This window comes from Neofelis nebulosa, chromosome 14 (genome assembly GCF_028018385.1).
Source record: "Neofelis nebulosa isolate mNeoNeb1 chromosome 14, mNeoNeb1.pri, whole genome shotgun sequence".
Taxonomy (NCBI): Eukaryota; Metazoa; Chordata; class Mammalia; order Carnivora; family Felidae; genus Neofelis; species Neofelis nebulosa.
This window is the reverse complement of record NC_080795.1, coordinates 71,933,704-71,959,918: the sequence shown is the minus strand read 5'-3', so window position 1 is coordinate 71,959,918 and position 26,215 is coordinate 71,933,704. Positions and strand designations below refer to the sequence as shown.

General features: G+C 43.7%; 1 protein-coding gene across 1 annotated transcript; it reads right to left on the bottom strand.

The window, feature by feature from the left end:
- Window positions 1-518: 518 nt before the first annotated feature.
- On the bottom strand, window positions 519-25,728 carry GSDMC (gasdermin C). The gene is made up of 13 exons (XM_058698964.1): window positions 25,486-25,728; window positions 15,669-15,889; window positions 14,148-14,331; window positions 11,577-11,745; window positions 6,426-6,537; window positions 5,135-5,287; window positions 4,715-4,765; window positions 4,350-4,430; window positions 4,088-4,114; window positions 3,099-3,238; window positions 2,629-2,758; window positions 2,076-2,149; window positions 519-1,396 (listed from the first exon to the last, which is right to left on the bottom strand). Exons 2-13 carry the CDS (start codon window positions 15,883-15,885, stop codon window positions 1,070-1,072), a joined length of 1,665 nt encoding a protein of 554 aa, XP_058554947.1. The 5' UTR covers window positions 15,886-15,889; window positions 25,486-25,728; the 3' UTR covers window positions 519-1,069.
- Between the last annotated feature and the right edge of the window lie 487 nt (window positions 25,729-26,215).

The following is a 26,215-nucleotide window of genomic DNA, read 5'->3' as shown; positions in this document are numbered from 1 at the left end:
TGTTTTATCCAGCTCTTAGGCCTCCTAAACTGCTCTTCTATGTTTCTTATTTTTTCTCTTATTTTTCATCTTACGACTTTTTACCCTACTTTTTGGGAAAGTTCCTCAACTTTACCTTCTGATCTTTTCTATGGAGTTTTTATTTATGTCATAATAGTTTTAATTTCTAAGACCTTTATTTTTTTTGTTCTCTCAATGTTCCTTTATTTTTAAAAAAAAATTTTTTTTAACGTTTATTTATTTTTGAGACAGAGAGAGACAGAGCATGAACGGGGGAGGGTCAGAGAGAGGGAGACACAGAATCCGAAACAGGCTCCAAGCTCTGAGCTGTCACCACAGAGCCTGATGCGGGGCTCAAACTCATGGACCATGAGATCATGACCTGAGCTGAAGTCGGACACTTAACCGACTGAGCCACCCAGGTGTCCCTCAATGTTCCTTTAAAAATAGCTCAAAAAGCATAATTTGGAAAAGTCACACATAATGATCAATTCAGAGGTATAATTTTTGGGGAGTTAATTTTTTGAAGCAATTCTGGACATAAGAAAATGTTTTAAGAATGGAAAAAAACCCTCTCATTTTTAACATCTTACCATCTAATCTTGGTGATGATCTGTCTCTCTGTTCATTATTTTATTTTTTGATACATTTCAAAGTGAGTTACAGATATCAGCCTCACCCCAAACAATTCAGAATGCATATTGTTACCTAGAGTAAATATATTTTTACATCGTTTTGGAGTAGCATTTATATATAGTGAAATGCTCACATTTTTTTTTAATGTTTATTTTTGAGAGAGCATGAGCAGGAGAAGGGCAGAGAGAGAGGGGTCCAAAGATCCCAAGCAGGCTCTGACAGCACAGAGCCCATAGCAGGGCTTAAAGTCACAAACTGTGAAATCATGACCTGAGCTAAGGTCGGATGCTCATCCAATGAACCACCCAGGCTCGCATCTTTAGATACTATTCGATGAGTTTTGACAATTGCATAAACCTTTATCAAGATACAGATATTTCTATCACCTCAGAACATTCTCTCAAGTTTCCACCGATCCCTGGCTCCATCCTGCCTAGAACGGCAGACGTGGTGGCCTTAGACGCCCCCTGAGCTCATCAGGGACACTCTCAGCATAGGCTGGAGTGGGGCCAGGCCTCTCTGGACTGCCTGCCAGCTGCTGCAGCAACGACAGGGTCCCATACAGGGCAGACAGGGGCTGCTTGGTTTCCAGATCCCAGGTTGACCTGGGGCTATTCAGTTCCATTTTCAGCCCACACTCCTCCAGGAGGCCATAGGTGATGGCCAAATCCTCACCCTGGAGTGGGGCAAGGAGCTCGGGTTTGAGGGTGAAGGGGATGTCCCAGCAGTATTTGAAGTTGGGCTCCAGGATGCTCCTTACCTAGAATAACCAGTATCAGATGTTACACGTCAGCATTTGAGGTCGGGAAGAGAAAATTTGTCCCAAGAGGGTCATGCGGGGTAACTGAAAGGGACAAAAGCTTTGGAGTCAAGAGGGCCCAGAGTCATGTCCTGGTCATGCCCTATGGTCAGTGTAATTGTGGATACATTATTGGAAATCACTGAGCATTGTTTCCTCAGCTGCTAAATGATTTTATTAACATTTCCCTTGCAGAATAGTGGCATTTGGAATTAGATGTGTGTGTATATCCATACATGTATGCAGTGTGTGTGTATGTATATGCATATGTCTATACACACATATATCCTTAAATATGTGTATGTGGAGAGAGAAGAGCGATTCCCAAATGGTAACTGTGTATATAAAGCGGGGATATGACTCAGGGACTCTGGGTTCCCAAACCTGGGTTCTTATATGGCTATTTTAGAACCATGGGGGCTCTCAGCAGGGGTTGCCATGGAAACAGAGACCCTCCTGATAGATTCATACCCACTGGGCCCGTTGCCCAGAGGGAGATGCAGCCAGGGATTTCCCAGTTGCCAGAGCAGGATCCTGTCTCCCTGGCAGAAACCTGCATCATCTCTTCTTCCTCAGATTCATTCTTAACTCTGGTTCTTTCACCCTCTTCCCTGGACACTAGCCCCTGAGAATATCTCACCAGCTTCTGCTGCTGGAGCAGGATCCTCTTTTCCATGGACTGGGCCAGCAGATCATGTTGGGTGTCACTCAACACTGGAAACAGGGGGACATTTGGGGAAAGAAAGTGATGAAGGGTTAGATTTTCCTCTCCCCACTGTGAGCTGGGAGACCCTATGAGAGGGGAACTCTGAGGCAGAGGAATCACCCATTGGACTTTGAAGGTCAAGTTCACTTTACTGGAAAGTCCTCCTTCTACTCTTGGAATGCCTCCAGAATGCTACATAATGTGGTTCCAGAGGATGGGATCCTGAGGCTGGAGCCTGGAATCGTCCACCCATAATGATCTGTTGGATGAACTTGGGCTGGTCACTTTCTAGACCTCAGACTGTTTCTCTGTTCACGTGGCAAATTTATCTCACTAAACCCTCTGGACATTTCAGAGAGGGGATATGTGAGGATGAAGATCATGATATTTGAAGGGTTTTGGAGAAATGGTGTCTAACCCATAGCTTTCACGAGGTCTGAAGGCCAAACTTGTGACTTTCCTACATTTCCCCCCAGATCATTCTTACCCATTATGGCTTCAAGGAGGTAGATGATGTGGAATCTTGCCTGGATCCATAGGTCTCTTGTGTCCGGTTGCATCTCATTTAGGATTGTGCCCCCAAAGTCATCCAGAAGATCTAAGGGGCTCCCATCCAGCTATAGGAGACCCATATTATTAGTAATAAGATATTACTACTACACCTACTACTGGTATATAATTTTGCCTGTGTCTTTTAAGTCTGTAAGTGATCAACCAAGGTGGAGGGGTCAGGGCTCTTTACCTGCCCCAGGGGATTCCTAGCAGCCCCAATATTGGATGTTGTACTCCCTGGCCTTGTCATTGTGCCTGGGGCCAGTGTCCCAGATTTCTGACATCCTACTCTTTCCCCTGGCATTGCCCCATCCCTCCTCCCCTGTGTATCTTGATAGCCATATTTCCTAAACCTGCCCCTTTTACCACTTTGATCAGCCCTAGGTAGTTTTAGGAACTCCTCACCGTGTCCGTGAGGTCCTGCAGAGCCTCTCGGTTCCCAAGCATGTTCAGGATAGTATGGAATATAGAATCCTGAGTGTCCTTTGAGAGCTGGGCCAAGGCCTCCATTTCCTGGAAAATCTCCTCATGTAGTTGCTTGAAATCTGCCCTCAGGCATCAGCATCAAACCAAAAATGGGTATAATTCTTTGATTACAACATTCCTGGGATGATAAGCCCCTCCCCATCAAATATGAACCCTTTTAGCAACCCAAAGCAGCTCTATGGATGCCATGTTTGAGCTCTGGGAACAGGCTAGAAATAATAGACTAGAAAACAGACAATCCTAGTGCTATGAAATGAGGGGAGCAGAATGCAGGGAGCAGAGATGGAGATTCTGGAAAGGGGTCATGGGAAGTAGAAGAAAATGACCAGGCGCTTATTTCTGGGACATGTCTAAAATAACGTGGATTCTGTGGTTGGGCTCTTAGAGATGAGGATCTGAGCTCTTGGCTCAGTTTCTACGTTTGTTAAATGGGGATGTTATGAGGGATTAAATGAGTTTATATAAAATGCTTGGAGTAGTACCAGGTAGAAGCCTTGAGCCATCCTTCATATAGTGTAATTCTACCTATATCATCTATATCCATATGGAATTAACCAAGGAATGGATTTGGGGGCTCTCTGCTTGTCTGAGGAGACTTTGGCTGCACTCAAGATGATCTGCTGAGTGAGAGGTCACTAGAACGGATGTGCAATGACACAGGCATTTCTGTTTGGTTCACTGCTGTATCCCTAGTACTTAGAATAATGCCTGTTGCCCAGTAAGTTCTTAATAAAAGTTTGTTGCAGGTATGCCCAAACTAACGAAGGAATGAATCAGTGGAGCTGACCAAAGTGTACGTTTGGAAGCAGACCTCAGTTTTCTGAGTTGCATGGAAACTCCAGTCAGGGCTCTCAGCTCTGCAAGTCCCTACCCTGGAGGCCCTGGATTCTCTCTTAATAAACACTCACCTTGCCAAAGGACTCTCTGTATTCTTCCTGGAAAGAGAATCACAAGGAATCATCTCTTTTCTCATGCTCAAATTTGCTTTTTGAGACACTTGGGAGGGTTCTGGCCTCTCATCACCTCCTCCCTCTTGCTAGACCTCTTTCTGCCCCAATTCGGATGGATCCCTCCACCTCCTGGCCTTCCTGGATCCTTCCTATTTCACAAAAACTAGAGCCAGTCCCTAGGGCAGTGGTGGCAAAGGCCGGGGAAATCTGCCCTGCTTACCAGGTGAGTGCAGCACAAGATCCAGAGGCTTCCTGACATCAGATACACTCAATGGGTACAGGGGACCATTGTTCACAGCAACTAAAAGAGAAATTATACCCCCACCAAGAGTTAGCTTCTGAAGACATTTGGTTTCTCTGGCCTTCTGCTCCCTGCCTTCCCCCCCCCTCCCCACCCCCCCACCACCCCCCCCACCCCCACCCCCCCGCACCAGCTCCTTTCCATCTATTCCTGCCCTTTGCCCAGAGGCCAGATCCTCCTGCCTCAGGCATGGGCAGCAGAGGCAACTGTGTGGGGCGTTTGTGCAAAGTGGCCTCACGGAGGGATCGAGTCCCACCTTCCTGTCTCTAAAATCACCCACTCACTTGATGTCTTCACCTTTTGCAGCATTCTCTCTGGAAAGAGAAAGAGAAGTGCTCATTCACAAAGCTTCAGTCTCCATCCTCCCCTTCCTCCTCCCAACCTCTCCCTCCTCTTTCCAGCTTTCTCCTCCTCCTCCCCCAGATTTCTTACCTCTTTTCACTCCTTCAGTTGATTCAGAGCCTAGGCATATGGAGACCTTAGGCAGCACACCCACAACCTCACCTCACAGTTCAAAGGGGAACTGCGGCCAGGGGCCGGTGCCAAGGTCAAAGGCAGGGGAGAGGAGGAGGTGATGGAGAAGCTTGGCTGGAAAGGTTTCCCTGTGGGTCTGTGGGGGCTGAGCCCTTACTAGCATCCGAAGGGGGTCAGTGCTCAGCAGGGCCTGCGTCTAGGCAGAGAACCTGTCCAGCTCCGAAACTCACCTTCTGGAAAGGTTTTCTGCGTGTCGTCATCTGAGATGAGGATGTCTGGGTGGGAAGAAGCCAGGCCAGGAGAGCTGAGGTTGATCCTGCTGGACCGTTTCCCAGCCCCTGCCCGCAGCCCCCAGGCTTCCTCCTCCACAGCCAGCCTGGCAGCTTTTCTCAGTGTGGCCAGGGGACGCCTCCACCAGATTCACCTGTGATGCTGGCTCAAACTCAGGGCCCCTGACCTAATTCTACCTTCTGAATCAGACTCTCTGAAGAGAGCCTGGAGCCTGCCTTTTGAACGAGCGCCTGGGTTGATCACTGTGCTGACACTGGAGAACTTCCTCTGTAAGGTAAAGGCAGTTGGCTTTGTCCGTCCTTCTTTGGGTAGGATTGTCTGTCTGGTGCCCTTAGTCTTACTCTCTTGAGGTCTCTTCCCTCATCTGTCTGCTCCCAGTCCTGCCCCCTTCGTGGGTGATTTCATGCTGCACCTAAGAAATGCTGAGACAAGATGTTTGAGGGAGGATATTATAGACAGAAGTGTGTGTGTGTGTGTGTGTGTGTGTGTGTGCGCGCGCGCACGCGTGTGCATGTCTGGGGGTCGGGGGGAGAAGGGAACGGCATCCCCTGATCCCTGAGGAGCTGGACCCTAGCTGTATCAGGCTCACCTCTTCCTGGGACTTAAATTGGGGGAGGCTGGTTGTGTCCCCAGCGCTCACCATTCCATCCAGGGGTATAGTTGCTGTTTGATGCAAATGGTTTGCCCATGCGGAGTCAGAACCCGAAGTGTGTGCGTGTGCTGGGGCACTGAGGCCCAAGAGCGAGGGAGGGAGAGATGTAGATACATCTGCCTTATGTTCCTGGGGCACTGTGTCTGCCGGTTTGTTTGGGATCCTGCGGCTATCTCCTGGGCTTTCTCCCGAGGTTATGGGTACCCTGGGGAGCGCCCTGTGGCTCCCCCAGGCCAGCTGCTGAGAGCGGCTTGAGCGGACACTGGAATGAATAGAGATGATGGGGTTGGGGCTGCCCTTGGCCTGGTGCCAAGGACACCTCCACGCCGGACGCCCCTTCGTCCCCGTCCACACGGGAGACTATCTCTGTATCTTCCTGGAGCAGCGTTTCTGTCAGTCAGCCGTGCTGGGAGGTGGCTTTGGTGGTGGGATGTGTATGTCCCCACAGTGGGGAGGTGTTTTTCGACCTGCTGCACAGAGCAGCAAGTGGATGCCAGCTGCTGGCCCTTCCCCTCTCTTTCTCTTCTCCGGAGAAGCAGATGCCCCCTCCCCATCTTCCCCTTTCAGCCTCTGCTTACCCCAGCCATTGTTCTCGAAAATCAGCTGCTTCTTCTTATAGGCGATCACGGTGCCCTCTGGCAGAGTCAACATCTTCTCTCTCACTTTGAGACCCTCTCCCTGGCCTTGACCCTGGAGAAAGAAACCAGGCAATGTGGTCTCATGTACATGTGATCTTAAAACTCAAATAGATCTACCTTTTGCACTGGTGGTGGGAATGCAAACTGGTGCAGCCGCTCTGGAAAACACTATGCAGCTTCCTCAAAAAATAGAGCTGAAAATAGAGCTACCCTACGACCCAGCAATTGCACTACTGGGTATTTAACCAAGGGATACAGGTGTGCTGTTTCGAAGGGACACATGCACCCCCGTGTTTATAGCAGCACTATCAACAATAGCCAAAGTAGGGAAAGAGCCCAAATGTCCATCGATGGATGAATGGATAAAGAAAATGTGGTGTGTGTGTATATATATATATATATATATATATATATATTCTGGAGTATTACTCGGCAATCAAAAAGAATGAAATCTTGCCATTTGCAACTCCGTGGATGGAACTGGAGGGTATTATGCTAAGTGCAATTAGTCAGAGAAAGACAAAAATCATATGACTTCACTCATATGAGGACTTTAAGAGACAAAACAGATGAACGTAAGGGAAGGGAAGCAAAACAAATATAAAAACAGGGAGGGGGACAAAACATAAGAGACTTTTTTTTTAAATTTCTTTTTTAACGTTTATTTATTTTTGAGACAGAGAGAGACAGAGCATGAACGGGGGAGGGTCAGAGAGATGGAGACACAGAATCTGAAACAGGCTCCAGAGAGATGGAGACACAGAATCTGAAACAGGCTCCAGGCTCTGAGCTGTCAGCACAGAGCCTGACGCGGGGCTCGAGCTCATGGACCGCAAGATCATGACCTGAGCCGAAGTCGGCCGCTTAACCGACTGAGCCACCCAGGTGCCCCCATAAGAGACTCTTAAATATGGAGAAGAAACAGAGGGTTACTGGAGGGGTTGTGGGAGGGGGGGTGGGCTAAATGGGGAAGGGGCATTAGGGAATCTATCCCGAAATCATTGTTGCACTATATGCTAACTAATTTGGTTGTAAATTCAAAAAATAAAAAATAAAATGTGAAAAAAACCTCAATAGATCCAGAAAGCGATATGGTGCCACGTGCATGTGATCAGAGACCTCAGCACACCCCGCCCCCATCTCACCTCCCTTGATCCTGATTTATAGGTGCTGCTCTTTTTCCTTCTTGTTTCAGTATTTGCCTTCCTGTTTCTTGGTTTTGTGTTTATATTGCAATGATTTAATTTTTTTTCCAGATTTAAGTATATCCAGTCACTTTCTCCTTTTGGTGATGAGGATTTCATTTTCCTACTCTTCCCCCTCCCCAACCCTTCACTCCTCCTTCCCCTATCCTCGTAAAATGTTCACATCCCAATACCTAAGGTAATATCCATTGTTTACTGTTGGGGAGACTCCTTCTCCTCACTCCAGATCTTTCCTGTAGCAGTTAATTACTAGGACAGTTGTGTGCCCTCTCTGTCTCTTGTGGGGATACATTTTTTGAGACCGTACATATCCGAAGACCTCTCTCTTTTACTCTCACACTTGAGCATTATTTTGACTGGACATAGAAATCTAAGCTGAAATTCCTTGGAAAATGACTTTTGTTTTCCTTGTTTAGAAATATGCATGATTTTCTTTTTTTGTTTTAAAGTTTTAATTTTTTTATCTTAGCGGGTGCATGTGGGGGAGGGGCAGAGAGGGGAGGGGGACAGAAGATCTGAAGTGAGCTCTGCACAGACAGCAGAGAGCTGGATGTGGTGCTTGAACTTGCAAACCATGAGATCATGACTTGGGCTGAATGCAGACGCTTAACCGACTGAGCCACCCAGGCACCCCCATGCTTTTCTTTTTGAGGCAGGTATCCTGATAATTCGCACTTATGTTCTGTGGTATATGTTGACCCATTAAATTATGCCTCCTGTTTGGTCCTTTCACCTGGAAACACATTCCTCTGGTCTCCTCACCTTTGTTGTATTATTTTTTGGATGATCTTCCTTCTTTTATTGTGTCTCTGTTATTTCTGGAACTCCTGTTTTTCAGATGTTGTATGTTTGGACTAACCCTCTAAACTTTAATATTAATATTCTCCTCTTTTTCTGCTTACTTTTTTTGGGGAAATATCTTTGATTTTATTTTTTGGCTTTCCTATTTTAAAAAAAATTAGACTTCTGGTTTCTGTGCTGGCATACTGTAAAGAGCTTAGAAGTTGTCACTCTGTCTTACAATCAAGTGAAAAGCTGAACAAACTTTACTGAGTATATTAGTCTGTAGAAAAATAGAACCAATAAGCTTTCTGTCTATATATCTATATTTCTAAAGGGATTTATTGTAAGGGATCTGTTCATGCAATTATAAAGGTTGAAAAGTCCCAGGGGCACCTGGGTGGCTCAGTCAGCTAAGTGTCTGACTTTGGCTCAGGTCATGATCTCATGGTTCATGAGTTCGAGCCCCATGTCAGGCTCTGTGCTGACAGTGCGGAGCCTGCTTGGGATTCTGTGTCTCCTCCCTCTGTCTCTCCCCACTCACGCTCTGTCTCTCTCTCTGTCTCTCTGTCTGTCTCAAAAATAAATAAACATAAAACATTTTTTAAGGGGTTCCCGGGTGGCTCAGTCAGTTAAGTGTCAATTCGTGGTTTCGGCTTGGGTCATGTTCTGACAGTTTGTGTTTGAGCCCCACCCATGTCCAGCTCTGCACTGACTGTGGGGAGCCTGGGTGAGATTCTCTCTCTCCCTCTCTCTCTGCCCCTCCCCCACTCACATGTGTGCTCTCTGTCAAATCTCAAATAATAAAAACTTAAAAAAAAATTCATAAAAAGAAAAATCCCAAGATGTACAGACCCAGGAGAACTAATGGTATAGTTCCAGTCCGAATTTAAAGGCCTTAGAAGCAGGAGTGCAAGTCAGAGTCTGATGGCAGAGCAGCGTCCCAGCTGAAAGATACTTAGGCGGAGAGTGAACTCAAGTCTTTCTCCACCTTTTGTTTCATTCAGAACTTCAGTGGATTGGATGAGGCCTGCCTGCATTGGGGAAGATAATCTGCTTTACCAGTCTACCCGTTCAAATCTCATCCAGAAACATACAGGCACACCTAGAATAACCTTGAACCAAAAACTGTGTACCTCATGGACCAGTCATGTTGGCAACATAAAATTAACCATCACACTGAGTAGTAATTACTGTATTCTGGAGACCTGATTGAGTGTTCATATGTATTATGGACTTTTATGTAGGAGTTATATTTTAAGTAGTTTTAAAAAATTTAGTAATTTTTAACGTTTATTTATTTTTGAGACAGAGAGAGACAGAGCATGAATGGGGGAGGGTCAGAGAGAGGGAGACACAGAATCCGAAACAGGCTCCAAGCTCTGAGCTGTCAGCACAGAGCCTGATGTGGGGCTTGAACCCACGAACTGTGAGATCATGACTGAGCCGAAGTCAGACACTCAACCGACTGAGCCACCCAGGTGCCCCATATTTTAAGTAGTTTTTTTTTTTTAAAGTTTATTTATTTTGAGAGAGAGAGAGAGCAAGTGAGGGAAGACAGAGAGGGAGAGAGAGAATCCCAAGCAGGCTCTGTGTTGTCAGTGTAGAGCCCAGCACAGGGCTTGATTCCACAAACCCTGAGATCATGACCTGAACCGAAATCAAGAGTCAGATGCTCTACTGACTGAGCCACCCAGGCACCCCTGTAGGTGTAGGTGTTATATTTTAATTTTATGGATGAGGGACCCTATGTCAGAAACATGAATAATGACCTCAGGCAGCCTAGTGAGTAAATGGCTTCTCCAGAATTCAGCCCTACTCTTTGATGAGAAGAATGTCCTGGTGAGTCCAATGTCAACTAAGAGAGTGCAGTGCAAACCAATGGTGTGGGAAAATGCTGACACAGCTGGGAATCTACAAACCGTTTAACAACATCACAGCCCAGGAGCCATGCTTAGAACCGGCACCTGCTGTGAACACCTGGGGCATAGGCCAGACACACAGCTGAGCATTCGCCCTCTGCAAAATGCCTCAGGGTGTTCTCCTGTTCTACCAAAACCCCATCAGCACACCGAAACTGATGTGAAAACAGCCGACCGTGGAAATACCCTCCAAACTGGAGTTGAGTTTGGTTTCAAACTTCTTTGTCCACTGGGTGGCGCCTTGCTCTCCTCTAGGGTTAATACACAGATCTTGTGAAAGTTAGCTCACATCTCCGTTTTTGTCTTGTTTTGTTTTTTTGGTTCCTAAATCTCTTCAGTGAGGACAAATTACATATAAAATATATTTTGTGTAAATGTCCATTATAACACACGCACACACACACTTTATATGTCCCTGAGTCACAGTTCATGTTGAGTAAATATTTGATGAACTGCTTTGTTTTAAACTTTTTTTTTTTTTTTAATTGTGATGATTGTAAGTTATGTACATCATATGTGCTTGGAGATATTTAATCTTAATATGGAACACTTTCTACTCAGGGTATCACAGTATTTAGGATGTTTGAACTGCTGAGGTTTTGTATTGTATGTGGCCCCTTGTTTCTTCCAGCCATAAAGCTGCACATGTATGTAGTATAGCAACCATACATATATATCTTTTAAGTTTATTTATTTATTTAGAGAGAGAGTGTAAGTGGGGGAGGAACAGAGAGAGAGGGAGGGAAAGAGAGAATCCCCAGCAGGTTCCACACTGGCAGTGCAGAGACCAACATAGGGCTTGAACTCACGAACTGTGAGATCATGACTGGAGCTGAAACCAGACGCTCAGCCAACTGAGCCACCCAGGCGCCCCCAACAATCATACTTTTAGAGTATCCAAAACCGATCGTCTAACCAAAGCAAAATATAATTGCAAATAATTAAATCTATTTCTATTTTATTGATATTGAATAACCTCATATATTAAAATACTAAAACGAGCATGTTAGAATATACTCTCGGGTCCGGAGTCAGGATTCCTTGGCACATGAGAAGTGGGAAATAATGACCCCATTCATTCCAACCCCCAGAGACAGGCCCTAATAAGATGCAGAGCCCCTGGGAAGTGGGGTGGGGCTGGCTGTGCTCTTGGTGTCCCCATCCCACTTCAGACAACTGTGTACCTTGACAGAAGTCGTCCAAGGGATAAAGCATTTTCCCAAAACGTTCACACTGCTGCTGTCATGCAACACAGTGCTGTTGATCAGCTCCACGGCCTCTGTCACCACATAGAGATTGTCATCTCTGCCCCGGCACTTCCTCAGAAACAGCAGCTCCTGATCCAACACTTTCCTGAGGTAGGTGGGAAGAGAAAGGTCACAGTGGGAAAGGGATGCCTTTTTCAAAAATGCTTATTAATTTATATTGAGAGAGTACATGCATGCAAGTGGGGGAGGGGCAGAAAGAGAGGGCAAGAGAGAGAATCCCAAGCAGGCTCCACGTTGTCAGTGCAGAGCCTGACGTGGGGCTTGATCCCACGACCGTGAGGTCATGATCTGAGCTGGAATCTAGTGTCAGATGCTTAACTGACAGAGCCACCCAGGCGCCCCCGGGAAAGGAGGGCCTTCTTGGCTCGTTGTGGATTACTCTTCTAAGACCCTGGATGGGGTACAGAGCATTTGGAATTTGATAGGTGAGTTCTCCATGGGTAGGAAGATACTGGCTTATAGGTTAGGTTGCTTAGGGCAACAGAACATCTCTGATGTGCACGGTGGAGGGGTCCCCATTCTCTGACGGGTATGGTATGACAGTATGCATACCATATTATGAAGAGCCATTTACATTTTCCAAAATTATATTGGTCGTGTTAGGGTAGTTTGTACATTTCCAGTACCAGGGCCTCTCAGCAGGAGAGGCTCAAAGTAGATGAGTCCAGGTGATGGAGACCAGTGCTTAGGAGGCCCTGTTGTCAAAGCTGGGTACACACAGCACACGTGCCCATGTGGAGCAGGCGGATAAAGTGTGATGAAGGAGGGCAGGTGCTGGGTGATTTTTCATGACTAGCGCAGGTGGGCTTTATGGGTCGACTGTCCTTAGTAGGGGAGTTGGTAGAGCTTGACTTGAAGATGTAAGTTGGGGGAGATGTGGAAGGTCTGCAGTGCTGAGACTCAACTCTGGTTCTGCTCCAGGCCCCACCCTGCTTGGTGCCCTGGTGACAGCCGTGTGGAATACTGAGAGACCCTTAAATTTGCCTTTCAGGGCAGGAGGTTACTGACCATCCAGTGCCCTTGGAGAGAAATGCAGGCTTCTTACCATTTGTCCAAGGAGTGTGTCATCTGACTCTGCTTACCTCCCAACCTTCACTTTACATCACCTTCATCCTTGTTGATGAAGCTTACGCTTCCCTGGCCTCCCCCTCCTCTTGGAAACACCCAGCTCTGTCCTGTCCCAGGGCCTTTCAGCTCTAATTCGGACCCTTTTCCTCTTGCTTGCTTCTTTCATTCTTTAGGTTTGAGCTCAACTGTTAGCACCAGAGAGAAACCTAAGCCGACCACCTTCAGTGTCTCTTTGACCTCGTCCTGTTTCTTATCTCCAGAGCTCCCGTCGTGATCTGTAAGTGCCTTCGGAGCTGAATACATGACATGCCCACATCCCCTCTATTAGAAATAGCCAACTGCCTTTTTTTTTTTTTTTTTTTTTCCCATTAAAGGTCTGACCTCAGGCTTACTTATTTCACTTGGAGCTAGCTAATTAAAATGTATCCTAGAAACTGCCTCTTTCCTGAAATACTGAGAATTTCTTTTTCTTTCTGAGCAGCTAAAGAATCTCAGATACTCTTGCACCATAAACAGTCTTTGCAAATGTTATTGTTAATAAGGGCCTTGTAAGAACTCAGGAATACGGAAATTGTCCAATGCCCTGTGAAAGTAACTTTTAGTCTTTAAGCAGTCTGTGATTTTTAACTTGCTGCTTTCTTAACAATTTGTTGGGTTTGTAAACACATTATTTAAGTTGGCATTTCTGTTTTTACTTATTTATTTATTTATTTTAAATTTATTTATTTAGAGAGAGCACCAGCAAGCTGGGGAGGGGCAGAGAGAGAGGGTGAGTGAGACAGATTCCCAAGCAGGCTCAGTGGTGTCAGCACAGAGCTCCACAAGGGGTTCGATCCCACAAACTGTGAGATAATGATCTGAGCTGAAACCAAGAGACAGATGCTTAACCAACGGAGCTGCCCAGGCACCCTGAAGTTGACTGTTTTTAGAAGGCAGTAAAGACTTAATTTCTTCGTTGAGCTCTTAGAGATCGTTTGATACCCGCCTTTGCCTATACGCTTGGAGGTAAATGAAATCCCAGGACACTACTTCATACCTTATGTCAACAGAGAGTTTCAGATTCTTTGTCTCCCATAAATTAATACTTTGTTAATTAGTACTTTATTTTTTATCGCCTGCTCTTCCTCACTGCCTGCCCTTTGCCTGTCCACACTAAATATGAGCGACTTTAGGGTGGAGATGGGTAGCACATGATAGCGCAGTAATCGGTAATTGCTGTTTTAATAAATATGTATTAAGTGACTAATAATTATTCGCTGAATGAATGAATAAGTGAATAACCAAGAAGAACAGCATAGCTTGCCTGCGGTGTCATTTTCTTCATTCAGAGCCTCAGCCGCAAGGCCTGCTAGGTGTCTCTGCCCACAAAGAGAGTCCAAGGGGCTCTGTTGACCAGTCCTTCCTCTCCCATGGCCTCACCTCTTTAGAAGGTCTTTCCAGTTTTGGGGTGGGAAGGTAACAGCGTGAAACTGGAGGAAGGTTTCATGGCACTTCGTAGCTTCCCCTGACACATTCGTTTCTAGCATGGCAGTCACACCTGCAGAAGCCTTGTACTTCCGGAACATGGTGTCACTGAAGATAAATGGTCCCTTGATAACAGTTTCTGAGGACAGAAAAGGTGACTTCAGGTTTAATCAAAAATTTACTCTGGAACAGTTGGAAAATGGAATGGAGATAGAGTGACCAAGTCCTGTGTTGCTTCAGCCCTCTTACCTATTGAAATCTTTCAGAAGCTAACAAAATAATGTGGTTTTTTTGTTTTGTTTTTATTAACTTCTTTTATTTTTTATTTTTTTAAATTTACATCCAAATTAGTTAGCATATAGTGCAACAATGATTTCAGGAGTACATTCCTTAGTGCCCCTTATCCATTTAGCCCATCCCCCCTCCCACAACCCCTCCCGTAACCCTCAGTTTGTTCTCCATATTTATGAGTCTCTTCTCTTTTGTCCCCCTCCCTGTTTTTATATTATTTTCCCCTTCCCTTATGTTCATCTGTTTTGTCTCTTAAAGGCCTCATATGAGTGAAGTCGTATGATTTTTGTCTTTCTCTGACTAATGTCACTTAGCATAATTCCCTCCAGTTCCATCCACGTAGTTGCGAATGGCAAGATTTCATTCTTTCTGATTGCCGAGTAATACTCCATTGTATATATACACCACAACATCTTTATCCATTCACCCATTGATGGACATCTGGGCTCTTTCCATACTTTGGCTATTGTTGATAGTGCTGCTATAAACACGGGGGTGCATGTGTCCCTTCAAAACAGCACACCTGTATCCCTTGGTTAAATACCTAGTAGTGCAATTGCTGGGTCGTAGGGTAGCTCTATTTTTTGAGGAACCTGCACAGTGTTTTCCAGAGTGGTTGCACCAGCTTGCATTCCCAACAAAATAATGTTTTAAGCGTAAATTACTGCTGAGGACAAATGTTTGAATCAACCCAAGGGTCGGATAACAGGGATGTCATCTCAAACCCTGAGACATGGTGACATCGTGTGTGCTCTGGTCACAGAGACCCATGACATCATCTTTCCTCTGCAGCAGGTGCAGCATCTGGCCCCAGGAGGCAGCACGCTGGAGCAGAAAATGTTAAGCATGTGGAGCCAGACGGATCTGGGTTTGGATTCTCGTTTTACTAGTTCCCAGGTACATAACCTGGAACAAGTTATTTTATAAGTTTCAATTCACTGTTCTGTAACTGGGGGTAATGTTTCTGACTTAAGAAGCTGCTATAAGTATTAAATGAACTGATAAATGCTCGGGTCCAGATATTAGTAGATTCTCAAATAGTCATAGGTTCTTTCCCAGTGTCTTTCGGCAAAACCGCTCCTAACGTTTACCTGTGTGTGTGTCTCAGGGATTCTTGCATGGTGCACTACCTGTCTGGGCACCTATGTTTTTCACTCCCTGCCTCCCAGCCCTTGTTGGCAATACCTGGGACTGAAGAACTTGGCTCCAGGATGTCCATGAGGGTGTATTCTACTGGAATATCAGGTAGTTCCCAGAACTGTGAGAGAGTCTTCTTTTTCTTCCGTAAAATTGCAAACTGACGGAATTTGTTGGCGTTCAGCAGGTGTTTCACAGGTGTCAGGTCTTTGTCTCCGAGCTCTTTGACCAAATTCTTACTAATATTCTCAAACATGGAGGACATGTTGCTAGGGACAGATAGAAGGGGAGCACACATTTCAGTGGAGATGGGGAAGAAAGTGGGTAAGCTGTCACAGAGCTTGATGTTTTTCCTAAGGAAGAGGACATATATGTGAGATTAACTTAGGTCTTAGAGTAGTGACTAAATCATACTTTCTCAATTTTGGTATTCTAAACACAGCCTGGGCTTTGGAGGGAAGCACTGCTGTGAAATTCATTGCTCTTTGTGGCTAGAATAGAAAAGCCTGTGTATCTCCCCACCCCCAAGCCAAAGGCACCCTCCAGGCCCAGAAAGTGCTCAATGCTATCGTCAGCAGAAGGGCCTGAGAGAAGGTTAGGTATATGGCACAAATCCATGGTGGTGGTAGAGGTGGTGGCCGTGTTGGCCATCAGAGAGTGAGGGCCTCACGGGGAAGTGACCTGTGAACAAAGACTTGAGCTGGAACAAGGTGGGGAGGAGGGAACGACGTGGCTATTTGGGAAAAAGGGTTTCAGGCAGAGGAATGAGCAAGAGCGAAGTCCGACAGGAAGATACGTGGCAGGAGAACAGGTGCAGGACGTGAGAGACTTATCAGAAAGGGAGGGGGAGTTGGGGCAGGCCCTTGCTGGTCTTTATTACGACTTCGTTTGTCCTTGAGGTGGGGTTGAAAGCTGTCGGAGTGACAGATGGGACTCCTCTTTTGAAAAGGCGCCTGTGTTGCTGTTGCCCACAGACGCAGTGAGGCAGTGAGAGCGCTAGTCGGGGGGGCTAGCGAGGAGGGACCGCAGTGACCTGAGTGACAGCTGACGGTGGATGGGGCCAGGGTGCTGGCACAGGAGCAGTGAGATGGCATCCGATCCCCGTCTGTGCTGAAGGTAGAGCCAACATCTACCAAAAGAGTGGTGTGGCTAGGTGGCCCCTGTGGCCGCTCAAGGCTCTGAGGCTCAGAATGAGTCAGGACAGTGCCATGTATACATCAGCAAATGACTTCTGTTTGTCAGACAGGGAGACGACCAAAAGAACGAGGGGAAGAAGTTGGGGAAGCAAGGCAACGTGGAGGAAGCATGGGTCCTGGGAAATAAAGGGGGGCCGGTTCGGGGATCCAGAGAATCAATTACATGTACATGTGTCACTCATTGTGCTCTCAGAGAACTGTGAGGACAAGCTGGGTTCTTTTTATGGGCTCCTTCTGCTCTTACAGAAGGGATTCAGTGGGTTCTAATATATCATTCAGAGAGAGTTGACAATGATTTGAGTACTTCCCAGAGATTTAGGCCTTTGTCATGTACGCACAGTGATTAGTACATGTACACGAATATGTGCTTTAGCTGGAATGGGCCTTAAGTCCTTCTTAGGCAAATATGTATCTAGCAGGTGATTTTTGTTTTTTTGTTTTTTTTTTTTTTTAATTTTTTTTTTTCAACGTTTTTTATTTTTATTTTTGGGACAGAGAGAGACAGAGCATGAACGGGGGAGGGGCAGAGAGAGAGGGAGACACAGAATCGGAAACAGGCTCCAGGCTCCGAGCCATCGGCCCAGAGCCTGACGCGGGGCTCGAACTCACGGACCGCGAGATCGTGACCTGGCTGAAGTCGGACGCTTAACCGACTGCGCCACCCAGGCGCCCCTCTAGCAGGTGATTTTTGGAGGATAGAGATAAGATATCTAGGCCATGAGACCTTAGCAGAATCAGGGGGAAATAAACAAGCACCTGGTTCAGGTGATGGAAGTGGCAAAGAGAAGAATTTCCCCTCCAAAGGGCAAACAGATACATGTTCTTACGTCTCTGTGGTTAAGATGAAGCCAGCCAAACTGTACAATTTGTGTAGAGAAACTGTAGAGAAGGGCTTTATGTGTCTGTGAATTTCCTAAGCTCAGTGCTGCAAAACTCATGCCTCTGAAAATTCTATACAATCTTATTGTGACTGAAATTGGACAAGAGAATCACCTTCATGAGAGTGGGCTGAGATGGCAAAATAATAAACCCGGAAGCCGGCCTCGTTGTGCTGGGTGGACTATGAATCACTAGTAAAATAAGAAAGTCAATCCTTCTGCTGAGTGTGAGGAGCTTGAATGGGTAGTCATCACCCTGCATGGTGCTCTCATGCTTCCTAAATATTTTCAGTGTCGGCAAACACGGGATCTCCACCAGCAATTGTACAAGAAACAAAGACCAGTGCTCAAGAGGAGAGAGATGATTACTAGGGAAAGTGATCCTCTATAAATTGACCTGTTCATTCATTTATTTACTCATTCATTCAGCAGAATTTTAACAAGCGCCTATGACAGGCTAGGCCCTGTGCCGGGAATTGGCAATACCATGGTGAACAAAAGTAGGGCTTGCAGCCTAGTGAGAAAGACAGTTATTTACCAAATGATTTCACTAGTAAATACATGCACATGTATAAATCATGATTAGTCCCATAAAAGAGAGGCGTCTGATGCTCTCAGAACCTATGATAGGTTTTCTTTGTTCTTTGGTCAGGACAGTTGGGGGATCAGGGAAGTCTTTCTTAAGGGAGTGATTATCAACTGAGATATTAGGTGAGTAGAAGTGAGCCAAAATAAGAGGGGAGGAAACCCAATTCCCTCAGTAGAATAAAGAGCATGTACAAAGGCCTTGTGATGGGAGACTGTTTGGTCCATTCCAGGGATGGACAGAAACCGGTATGGCTGGAGTGGAATGAGTGGTGGGAAGGGTGGGAGACGAGGCTCAGGAAGTATGGAGCAGCCAGACTATGCTGTTCTTTAGAGGTTATTTGGCATCTTTGGTCATTTTTCTAAGAGTGAAACAAAGTTTGACAAATGCAGAATTGTAAGCGGAGGTAGGATTAATATAAAAATGAGTGTCTGGCTGGATGTAACTCTGGCAGATCAATAGTAAAATCTATTTGGGGTAAAATAGTTTCAACACAGCCACCCAGGAGATGCAGATAATGCCCTGTGTGAGGTCACTTCACCATCCAAAAATACAAAGCACATGTGGAAGCAGGTCACCCTCAGTGAGGCTCATCAGACACAATGTACATCAGGAGTAGATCTACAGAAGCCAAAAAATTGAGGAATCAGGTAGAGACTATAAGAGAAGTGTGTGACATATTAAAAGCATAAATAAAAAAAACATGAGAAAAGAACAAAGTAGCATAAAGTGACCGGGCAGATTGGGAAAAAAGGTTAAAAAGGAAACTTTAAGGTGAAATATAGTTGTAGATATGAGCTCAGTGAATTAGATAAGCAGTTCTAGACCTAGCTTAAGTGAGAATTAGTGAACTGTAAGGTGGATTTTAGGAACTTAATCCTAATTCACCAGAGAACTATAAACAGATAGAAAATAGTATAGAGATACTAAGATGCATGGAGGACATGATGATAAAGTAAAATACACACATATATGCATATATGTATATACACACATCTGTTTTTGCGTGTGTGTTTGTGTGTGTGTGTATACACACACACGCATATGTATGGCAGATGTGCATATATATGAGAAAATAGAAAAATGGGATTAAGGCAAGAGTCAAGATACAATAGACAAGATGAGTCAAACCCACAGGTAATCAAATATTTTTTTTTTAATTTGTTTTTTAAGTTTGTTTATTTTTGACAGAGACAGAGTGTGAGCATGAGCTGGGGCGGGGCAGAGAGAGAGAGAGAGGGAGACACAGAATCCAAAGCAGGCTCCAGGCTCCAGGCTCCAGGCTCCAAGCTGTCAGCACAGAGCCTGATGCGGGGCTTGAACTCACAAACTATGAGATCATGACCTGGGCCGAAGTGAGAAACTTAACCGACTGAGCCACCCAGGCGCCCTCCCCTCCCCCCCAGGTAATCAAATGTGAATAAGATTGTGAAATAGTAAGGACAACAAGAAGAGCTTAAAAATTTCCACCAACAGGAGGGGAATCATCTTTAAAGGAATGCCTATTATATAGAGAATGGGGTTTTCAATTGCAACAACTGATGCCAGAAGAAAATAGAATAATATTTTTAAAAGGAAGTCAGAATTAAAATATTAAATATCCTTGTATTTTTTTGACAAGGAAGTCAATCAAAGAAATCAATTTTACATTTTGTTAAATCAAGTATGAATTAAAAAAATTATTATGAGAGAGCAAGGCAGGGAGGGACAGAGAGGGAAAAGGAGAGAGAGAATCCCAAGCATGCTCTGCACTATTAATGCAGAGCCTGACGTGGGGCTCGAACTCATGAATTGTGAGATCGTGACCTGAGCCAAAATCAAGAGTCAGACACTTAACCGACTGAGCCACCCGGGTGCCCCAAATCAGGTATGCATTTTAAAATTGAAGGATAACCAGTAAAGGAGTAGAAATTGAATATTTAACTTCTAGACCAGGAGGGGGGGGGGAAAGAAATAAAGAGAACATGACTATTCCAATAAATGATAAAGAAGAGGAAGAAAAGGCAGGGAAAATAGAAAGTGAAATAAAATGGTACAAATAAAATATACAATAGATGGAGTAAGTGTAAATTGATTAACTTTTCTTCACTTAAGAATTAGAAGTTGTTGGATTCGATTTAAAAAACCAAAATCCAGAAATGCACTCTTTAGAAAAGAGACAAATTTAGAACACTAAAATTAGTAAATAAAAGCTAAAAGAATAGAAGAATACAAGTCAGGCAAGTACCAAAATAAAACCTGTATGGACATATCCATATCAGACAAAATAGATTCGACTCAGTAAACATTATTAGGGTAGAATGGGATCACTTTATAATAACAAGAACACGTAATAACTCAAAACATGAGTGGACCTAATAAAGCCTCAAAACATATAAACAAATGTTGTTAGACAAAGAGGTCAGTGAATGATGGATCACATATAATGTCATAAGAGATATTCGTAGAAGATATGAACAATGCAGTTATCAAAATTGATTGAATGGGCATATATAAAACTCTGTATACTCTGTACAGAGAGACAACTGATTCTTTTCACACTCTCTCACACATGTCATTAAGCAAGTATACACAAATATGAAGAATCAATATTATTCAGATTACATTTTTATCACAATGCCATTAAATTTAAATAAATAATAAAAATGTAATTTAACCCCCAATTTATTGGAACTAAAGAAAGAAATCCACTTATCCTAATAACTCACAGGTTAAAGAATAAATTGTATGGGAATGTTACAAATAAAAATTTGTGGATAAGCCTACAGCTAGTATGAAGATTGAAATAGTAATCAAAAACTTTCCAACAAAGAAAGGCCCAGGACCAGTTCTCTTCAGTGGTAAATTCTACCAAATATTTAAAGAAGAATTAGTGCCAATCCTTCTCAACTTTTCCAAAAATGTGAAGAGGAGGGAACAGTGTCAGACTAATTTTATAAGGCCTGCATTATCCTGATACCAAAGCCAGAAAAAGAAACTACACGAAAAGAAAACTACAGGTCAATATCCCTGATGAATATAGATGTAAAAATGTTCAACAAAATACTAGCTAACTGAATAAAACAGCATATACACCATGCCCAAGTGGGATTTATCTTTGGGGTGCAAGGATGACTCAACAAAATAATACAAAAACCAATTAATGTGAGAAACCACATTAACAGAATAAAAGATGAAAATCACATAGTCCTCTCAATAGATGCAAAAGAAATATTTGACAAAATTCAATACCCGTTCATGATAAAAACTCTCAATAAGCTATAAAAGGAATGTACCTCAACATAATAAAGGTAATATTTGACAAGTCCATAGCTAACATCATATTCAGTGTTCAAGATTGAAAGTTATTTTTCTAAGATCAGGAACAAGACAAGGATGTCGCTTTATTCGTAATAGTCCTGGAAGTCCTAACCAGAGCAATTAGGCAAGAGAAAGAAATTTAAAGTACACAAATCAGAAAAAAATTTAAAATGGTCCCTGTTGGGGCGCCTGGGTGGCGCAGTCGGTTAAGCGTCCGACTTCAGCCAGGTCACGATCTCGCGGTCCGTGAGTTCGAGCCCCGCGTCAGGCTCTGGGCTGATGGCTCGGAGCCTGGAGCCTGTTTCCGATTCTGTGTCTCTCTCTCTCTCTCTGCCCCTCCCCCGTTCATGCTCTGTCTCTCTGTCCCAAAAATAAATAAATAAAAAAAAAGTTGAAAAAAAAAATTAAAAAAAAAATAAAATAAAATAAAAAAAAAATAAAATGGTCCCTGTTTGCAGATGATAAGATCTTATAAACAGAAAACTCTGGAGACCCCATTTAAAACAACCTGTCAGAACTAATAATCGAATTCAGTAAAGTTGTAGGATACAAAATCAACATACAAATAACAGTTGTATATCTAACAACGTACTATCTGAAATGGAAATTAGGAAAACAATCCCACTTACATTGCACCAAAAAGAATGAAATACTTGGGAATAAACTTAACTAAGGTGGTGAAAGACTTAGGTACAGAAAACTACAAAATATTGATTGAAGGAATTAAGACAAACAAGTGGAAAGACATCCCATGTTCATGGATCAGAAGACTTCAAATTGTTGAAATTTCTATACAACCCAAAGTGATCCACAAATTCAGTGCAATGCCTATCAAAGTCTCAGTGCTATTCTTTACAGAAAAAAAAAATTCTAAAATTTGCATGGAACCACACCTCCCCCAAATTGCCAAAGCAATGTTGAGAAAGAACAAAGCTGGAGGTATCACACTTTCTGATTTCAAATACAAGGTTGTAGTAATCAAGGCAATATGGTACTGCAATAAAAACAGGCATAAAGGCCAAAGGAACAGATAGAGTCACACTTTATAATAAACTTACGGTCAACTGAAAGTCAACAAGAGTGCCAAGAATACCCAATCGGGAAAGGATAGCCTCTTCAACAATAGTCTCTTCAACAAATGGTGCTGGTAAAGCTGGATATGCCCGTGCAAAAGAATGGAATTGGACCCTTAACCTTACACTATTCACAAAAGTCAACTCAAACTGGATTAAAGACCTAAATATAAGACCTGAAACTCCAAAGTTACTAGAAGAAAAGATAGGGGAAAAGCTCCAGGAGATTGGTCTTGGCACTGGTTTCACAGATAGGACACCAAAAGCACAGACAACAAAAGCAAAAGAAGTGGGATTGCACTGAACTATGAAAGGCTTTTGCATAGCAAAGGAAACAAACCAAAAGAGTGAAAAGGAAACCTGCACAGTGGGAGAAAATACTTGCAAATCATCTGTCTGATAAAGGGTCAATATCGAAAATATGTAAAGAATTCACACAACTCAATAGCAAAAACCAAAGAAGTCAATTAAAAAAATGGGCAAAGGGGAGCACCTGGCTGGCTCAGTCAGGTAAGTGTCAGACTTTGGCTCACATCACGATCTCACGGTTTGTGGGTTCGAGCCCCACGTTGGCCTCTGTGCTGACAGTTCAGAGCCTGGAGCCTGCTTCAGATTCTGTGTCTCTCTCTCTCTGTGCCGCTCCCCCACTCACACTGTCTCTCCCTGTCTCTCTGTCTCTCTCAAAAATGAATGGACACTAAAAAATTTAAAATGGGCAAAGGACCTGAGTAGACATTTCTTCAAAGAAGGCATACAAATGTCCAACAAGTATATGAAAAAGTGCTTAAGATCACTAATCAGCAGGGATATAAAAATCAAAAGCACAATAAGATGTCATCTCACACCTAGTAGAACGGCTGTTATCAAAAAGACAAAAATTAACAAGTGTGGGTTGTATATATATGGAGAAATTGGAATTCTTGCATACTGTTGGTGGGAAGGTAAACTAGGAAAGACATTATGAAAGTCAGTATGAAAGTTCCTCAAAAACTTAAAAATAGAACTACCTTAAAATCCAGCAATCCCACTTATGGGCATATATCCAAAGGAAATGAAACAGTATTTCAAAGAGCTATCTGTGGGGGCGCCTGGGTGGCGCAGTCGGTTAAGCGTCCGACTTCAGCCAGGTCACGATCTCGCGGTCCGTGAGTTCGAGCCCCGCATCAGGCTCTGGGCTGACGGCTCGGAGCCTGGAGCCTGTTTCCGATTCTGTGTCTCCCTCTCTCTCTGCCCCTCCCCTGTTCATGCTCTGTCTCTCTCTGTCCCAAAAATAAATAAAAAACGTTGAAAAAAAAATTAAAACAAAACAAAACAAAACAAAAAACAAAGAGCTATCTGTGTTCCCACATTTATTGCAGCATTATACACAATAGCCAAGATCTAGAAACAACTTAAATGTCCATCAGTGGTTGAATGAATGAAGACGTTGTGAGATTTACATACACACACACAAATGGAGTATTTTTTAGCTTTAAAACCCCCAAAATTCTGCTATTTGCAACAACATGGATGATCTGAATGACATTATGCGAAGTAAGAAAACACACAGAAAAACGAATACTGCAGAATCTCACTTATATATGAAATCTAAAACAGGCGTACTTACAGAAGCAGAGAGTATGATGGTGGTGGACAGGGGCTAGAGGAAGGAGGAAGGGGGGTGATGTCAGTCTAAAGATTCAAAGTTTTTGTTAGAAAAAATCCTGGAGATCTAACGTACAGCATGGTGACTGTAGTTAACAATATTGTATTATATACTTGAAATATGCTAACAGGATAGATCTTAAGTGTGCTCACCACACACACAGAAAGGGAATTATGTCAGGTGACTAATATGCATAGATTGTGGAAATCATTTCACAATGTATATCAAAATATCAAGTTGTGTGCCTTAAACATATACAATATTTATTTGTCAATTACAAATTTTTTCAGTAAAGCTGAAAAAAAGGATAAAAAAGATTCATAAAGGGGCACATGGGTGTCTCAGTCGGTTAAGCGTCCGACTTCGGCTCAGGTCATGATCTCACAGTTCGTGAGTTCGAGCCCCGCGTCGAGCTCTGTGCTGACAGCTCAGAGCCTGGAGCCTGCTTCAGATTCTGTGTCTCCCTCTCTCTCTGCCCCTCCTCTGCTCATGCTTTGTCTCTCAAAAATAAATAAATGTTAAAAAAAAAAGAAACAAACCTTGGAAGAACCAGCCACCCCCAGACAGTTCTATAGTTTGGAGCTTAGAGCTTAGACCTGCCCCAGAGATGTAAATGAGTTATCTGTGTATAGGTGGAAATTGAAACCAGCATACTATAGATGAAGCCGTGAATGAATATTTAATAGGTGGAAAAGGGGAAAATGTAAAGTGCATTTTGCAGGCCACAAAGAGGCAAATAAGAATGGGGTTTCGCAGTTGTACAGAATTTGGTTTTTGAATATTTATTGAATACTTATTAAATATTTATTGGTTGACTAGAAACAGAATTTTCAACAGTTTCTATAAAATCCTTGATGTGACTTTCAGTTCCGTCTAATGTGGGCCATGGAAGAGATCAGTGGACGACAGAAAGTAATGGGAACAGAAGATTTTTGGAAAATGGACCTGGATACAGGTGCATCAGAGATACATCCCTATCCTTCCACGCTGGCATGTTGTTGTCAGAAATTCTCCTTTATTAAGGAGAACTTTGGGAAGAAGTGCTACCTTCTTTTGGGGTCAAATTATGCTAAAAACAAAACAAAGCCTTGTATTTATTCTATTCAGTTTTCATCCTGAACATTTCTGTCTGTGACCATACTAATCTTCTCTTCTTATTCATCCCCTGATCCTCAATTAGAACTTACCAGATTGTGTATTGTCTGGTCCTGCAGAGAAAGATTCTAGTTGAGTTGGGTTCCTTCCAATCTTCGGGTCTTCTGATGTAAAGCAGTGTGTGTGTGTGTGTGTGTGTTTCCCCACCAATAGGTGCTGCCTCAATTTCCAGTGCAGTATCCCAGAAAAATCAGCATATGACAGGCCCTCTTTTTCAGGAGACCAGGTCTGGAGCTTAGCTCTGGACCACAAAATCTTAGCTTTCAATCCCATCTCATCAGGTTATATAGCTGATTATGTACCTGCTGGGCAGTCCTAGCAGAAACCCTGCCCTTTTCTTATTAACAGAACTGGCTGCTGAATGAGTTTTGATTCATGGATTCACAGTCGTTGTGGGTGGAACAAGCTTTTGGCTCATTTTCTGTCTTAAATGTGCTGTATACAAAGTGTCACTGTGAGTCAACAAGAAAGGTAAAAACCTTTCAGGAAGAGGGATAGGTTCAAGTGCCAGGGCCTGGGGGAGCGCCTCTGAACTGCCTAGATGTGGCACTCTGTACAACAGGAGTTTTTTAAACACCTCCCGTCTGTCAGGCACTATGCATATATTAATTATTCCAGTCTTACAACAGTCTTTATTTTAAAGATAAATAAAAGGAGACTTTCAAAGAGGACAAAAACAACTTTCCCCAAACCCTTTCTCTTGCTGATTACTCCCTGTGGATTTACAGGATTAGGTGGGCCTATAGGAGGGGAAAATTGTAT

Coding starts and splice junctions, on each gene's coding strand:
- GSDMC (XM_058698964.1), bottom strand. CDS start 15,885: ATGTCCTCCATGTTTGAGAATATTAGTAAGAATTTGGTCAAAGAGCTC. Junction 2,759..3,098: donor TGCAGGACCTCACGGACACG/GTGAGGAGTTCC, acceptor GGTCTCCTATAG/CTGGATGGGAGCCCCTTAGA. Junction 1,397..2,075: donor TGCTCCAGCAGCAGAAGCTG/GTGAGATATTCT, acceptor TGGTTATTCTAG/GTAAGGAGCATCCTGGAGCC.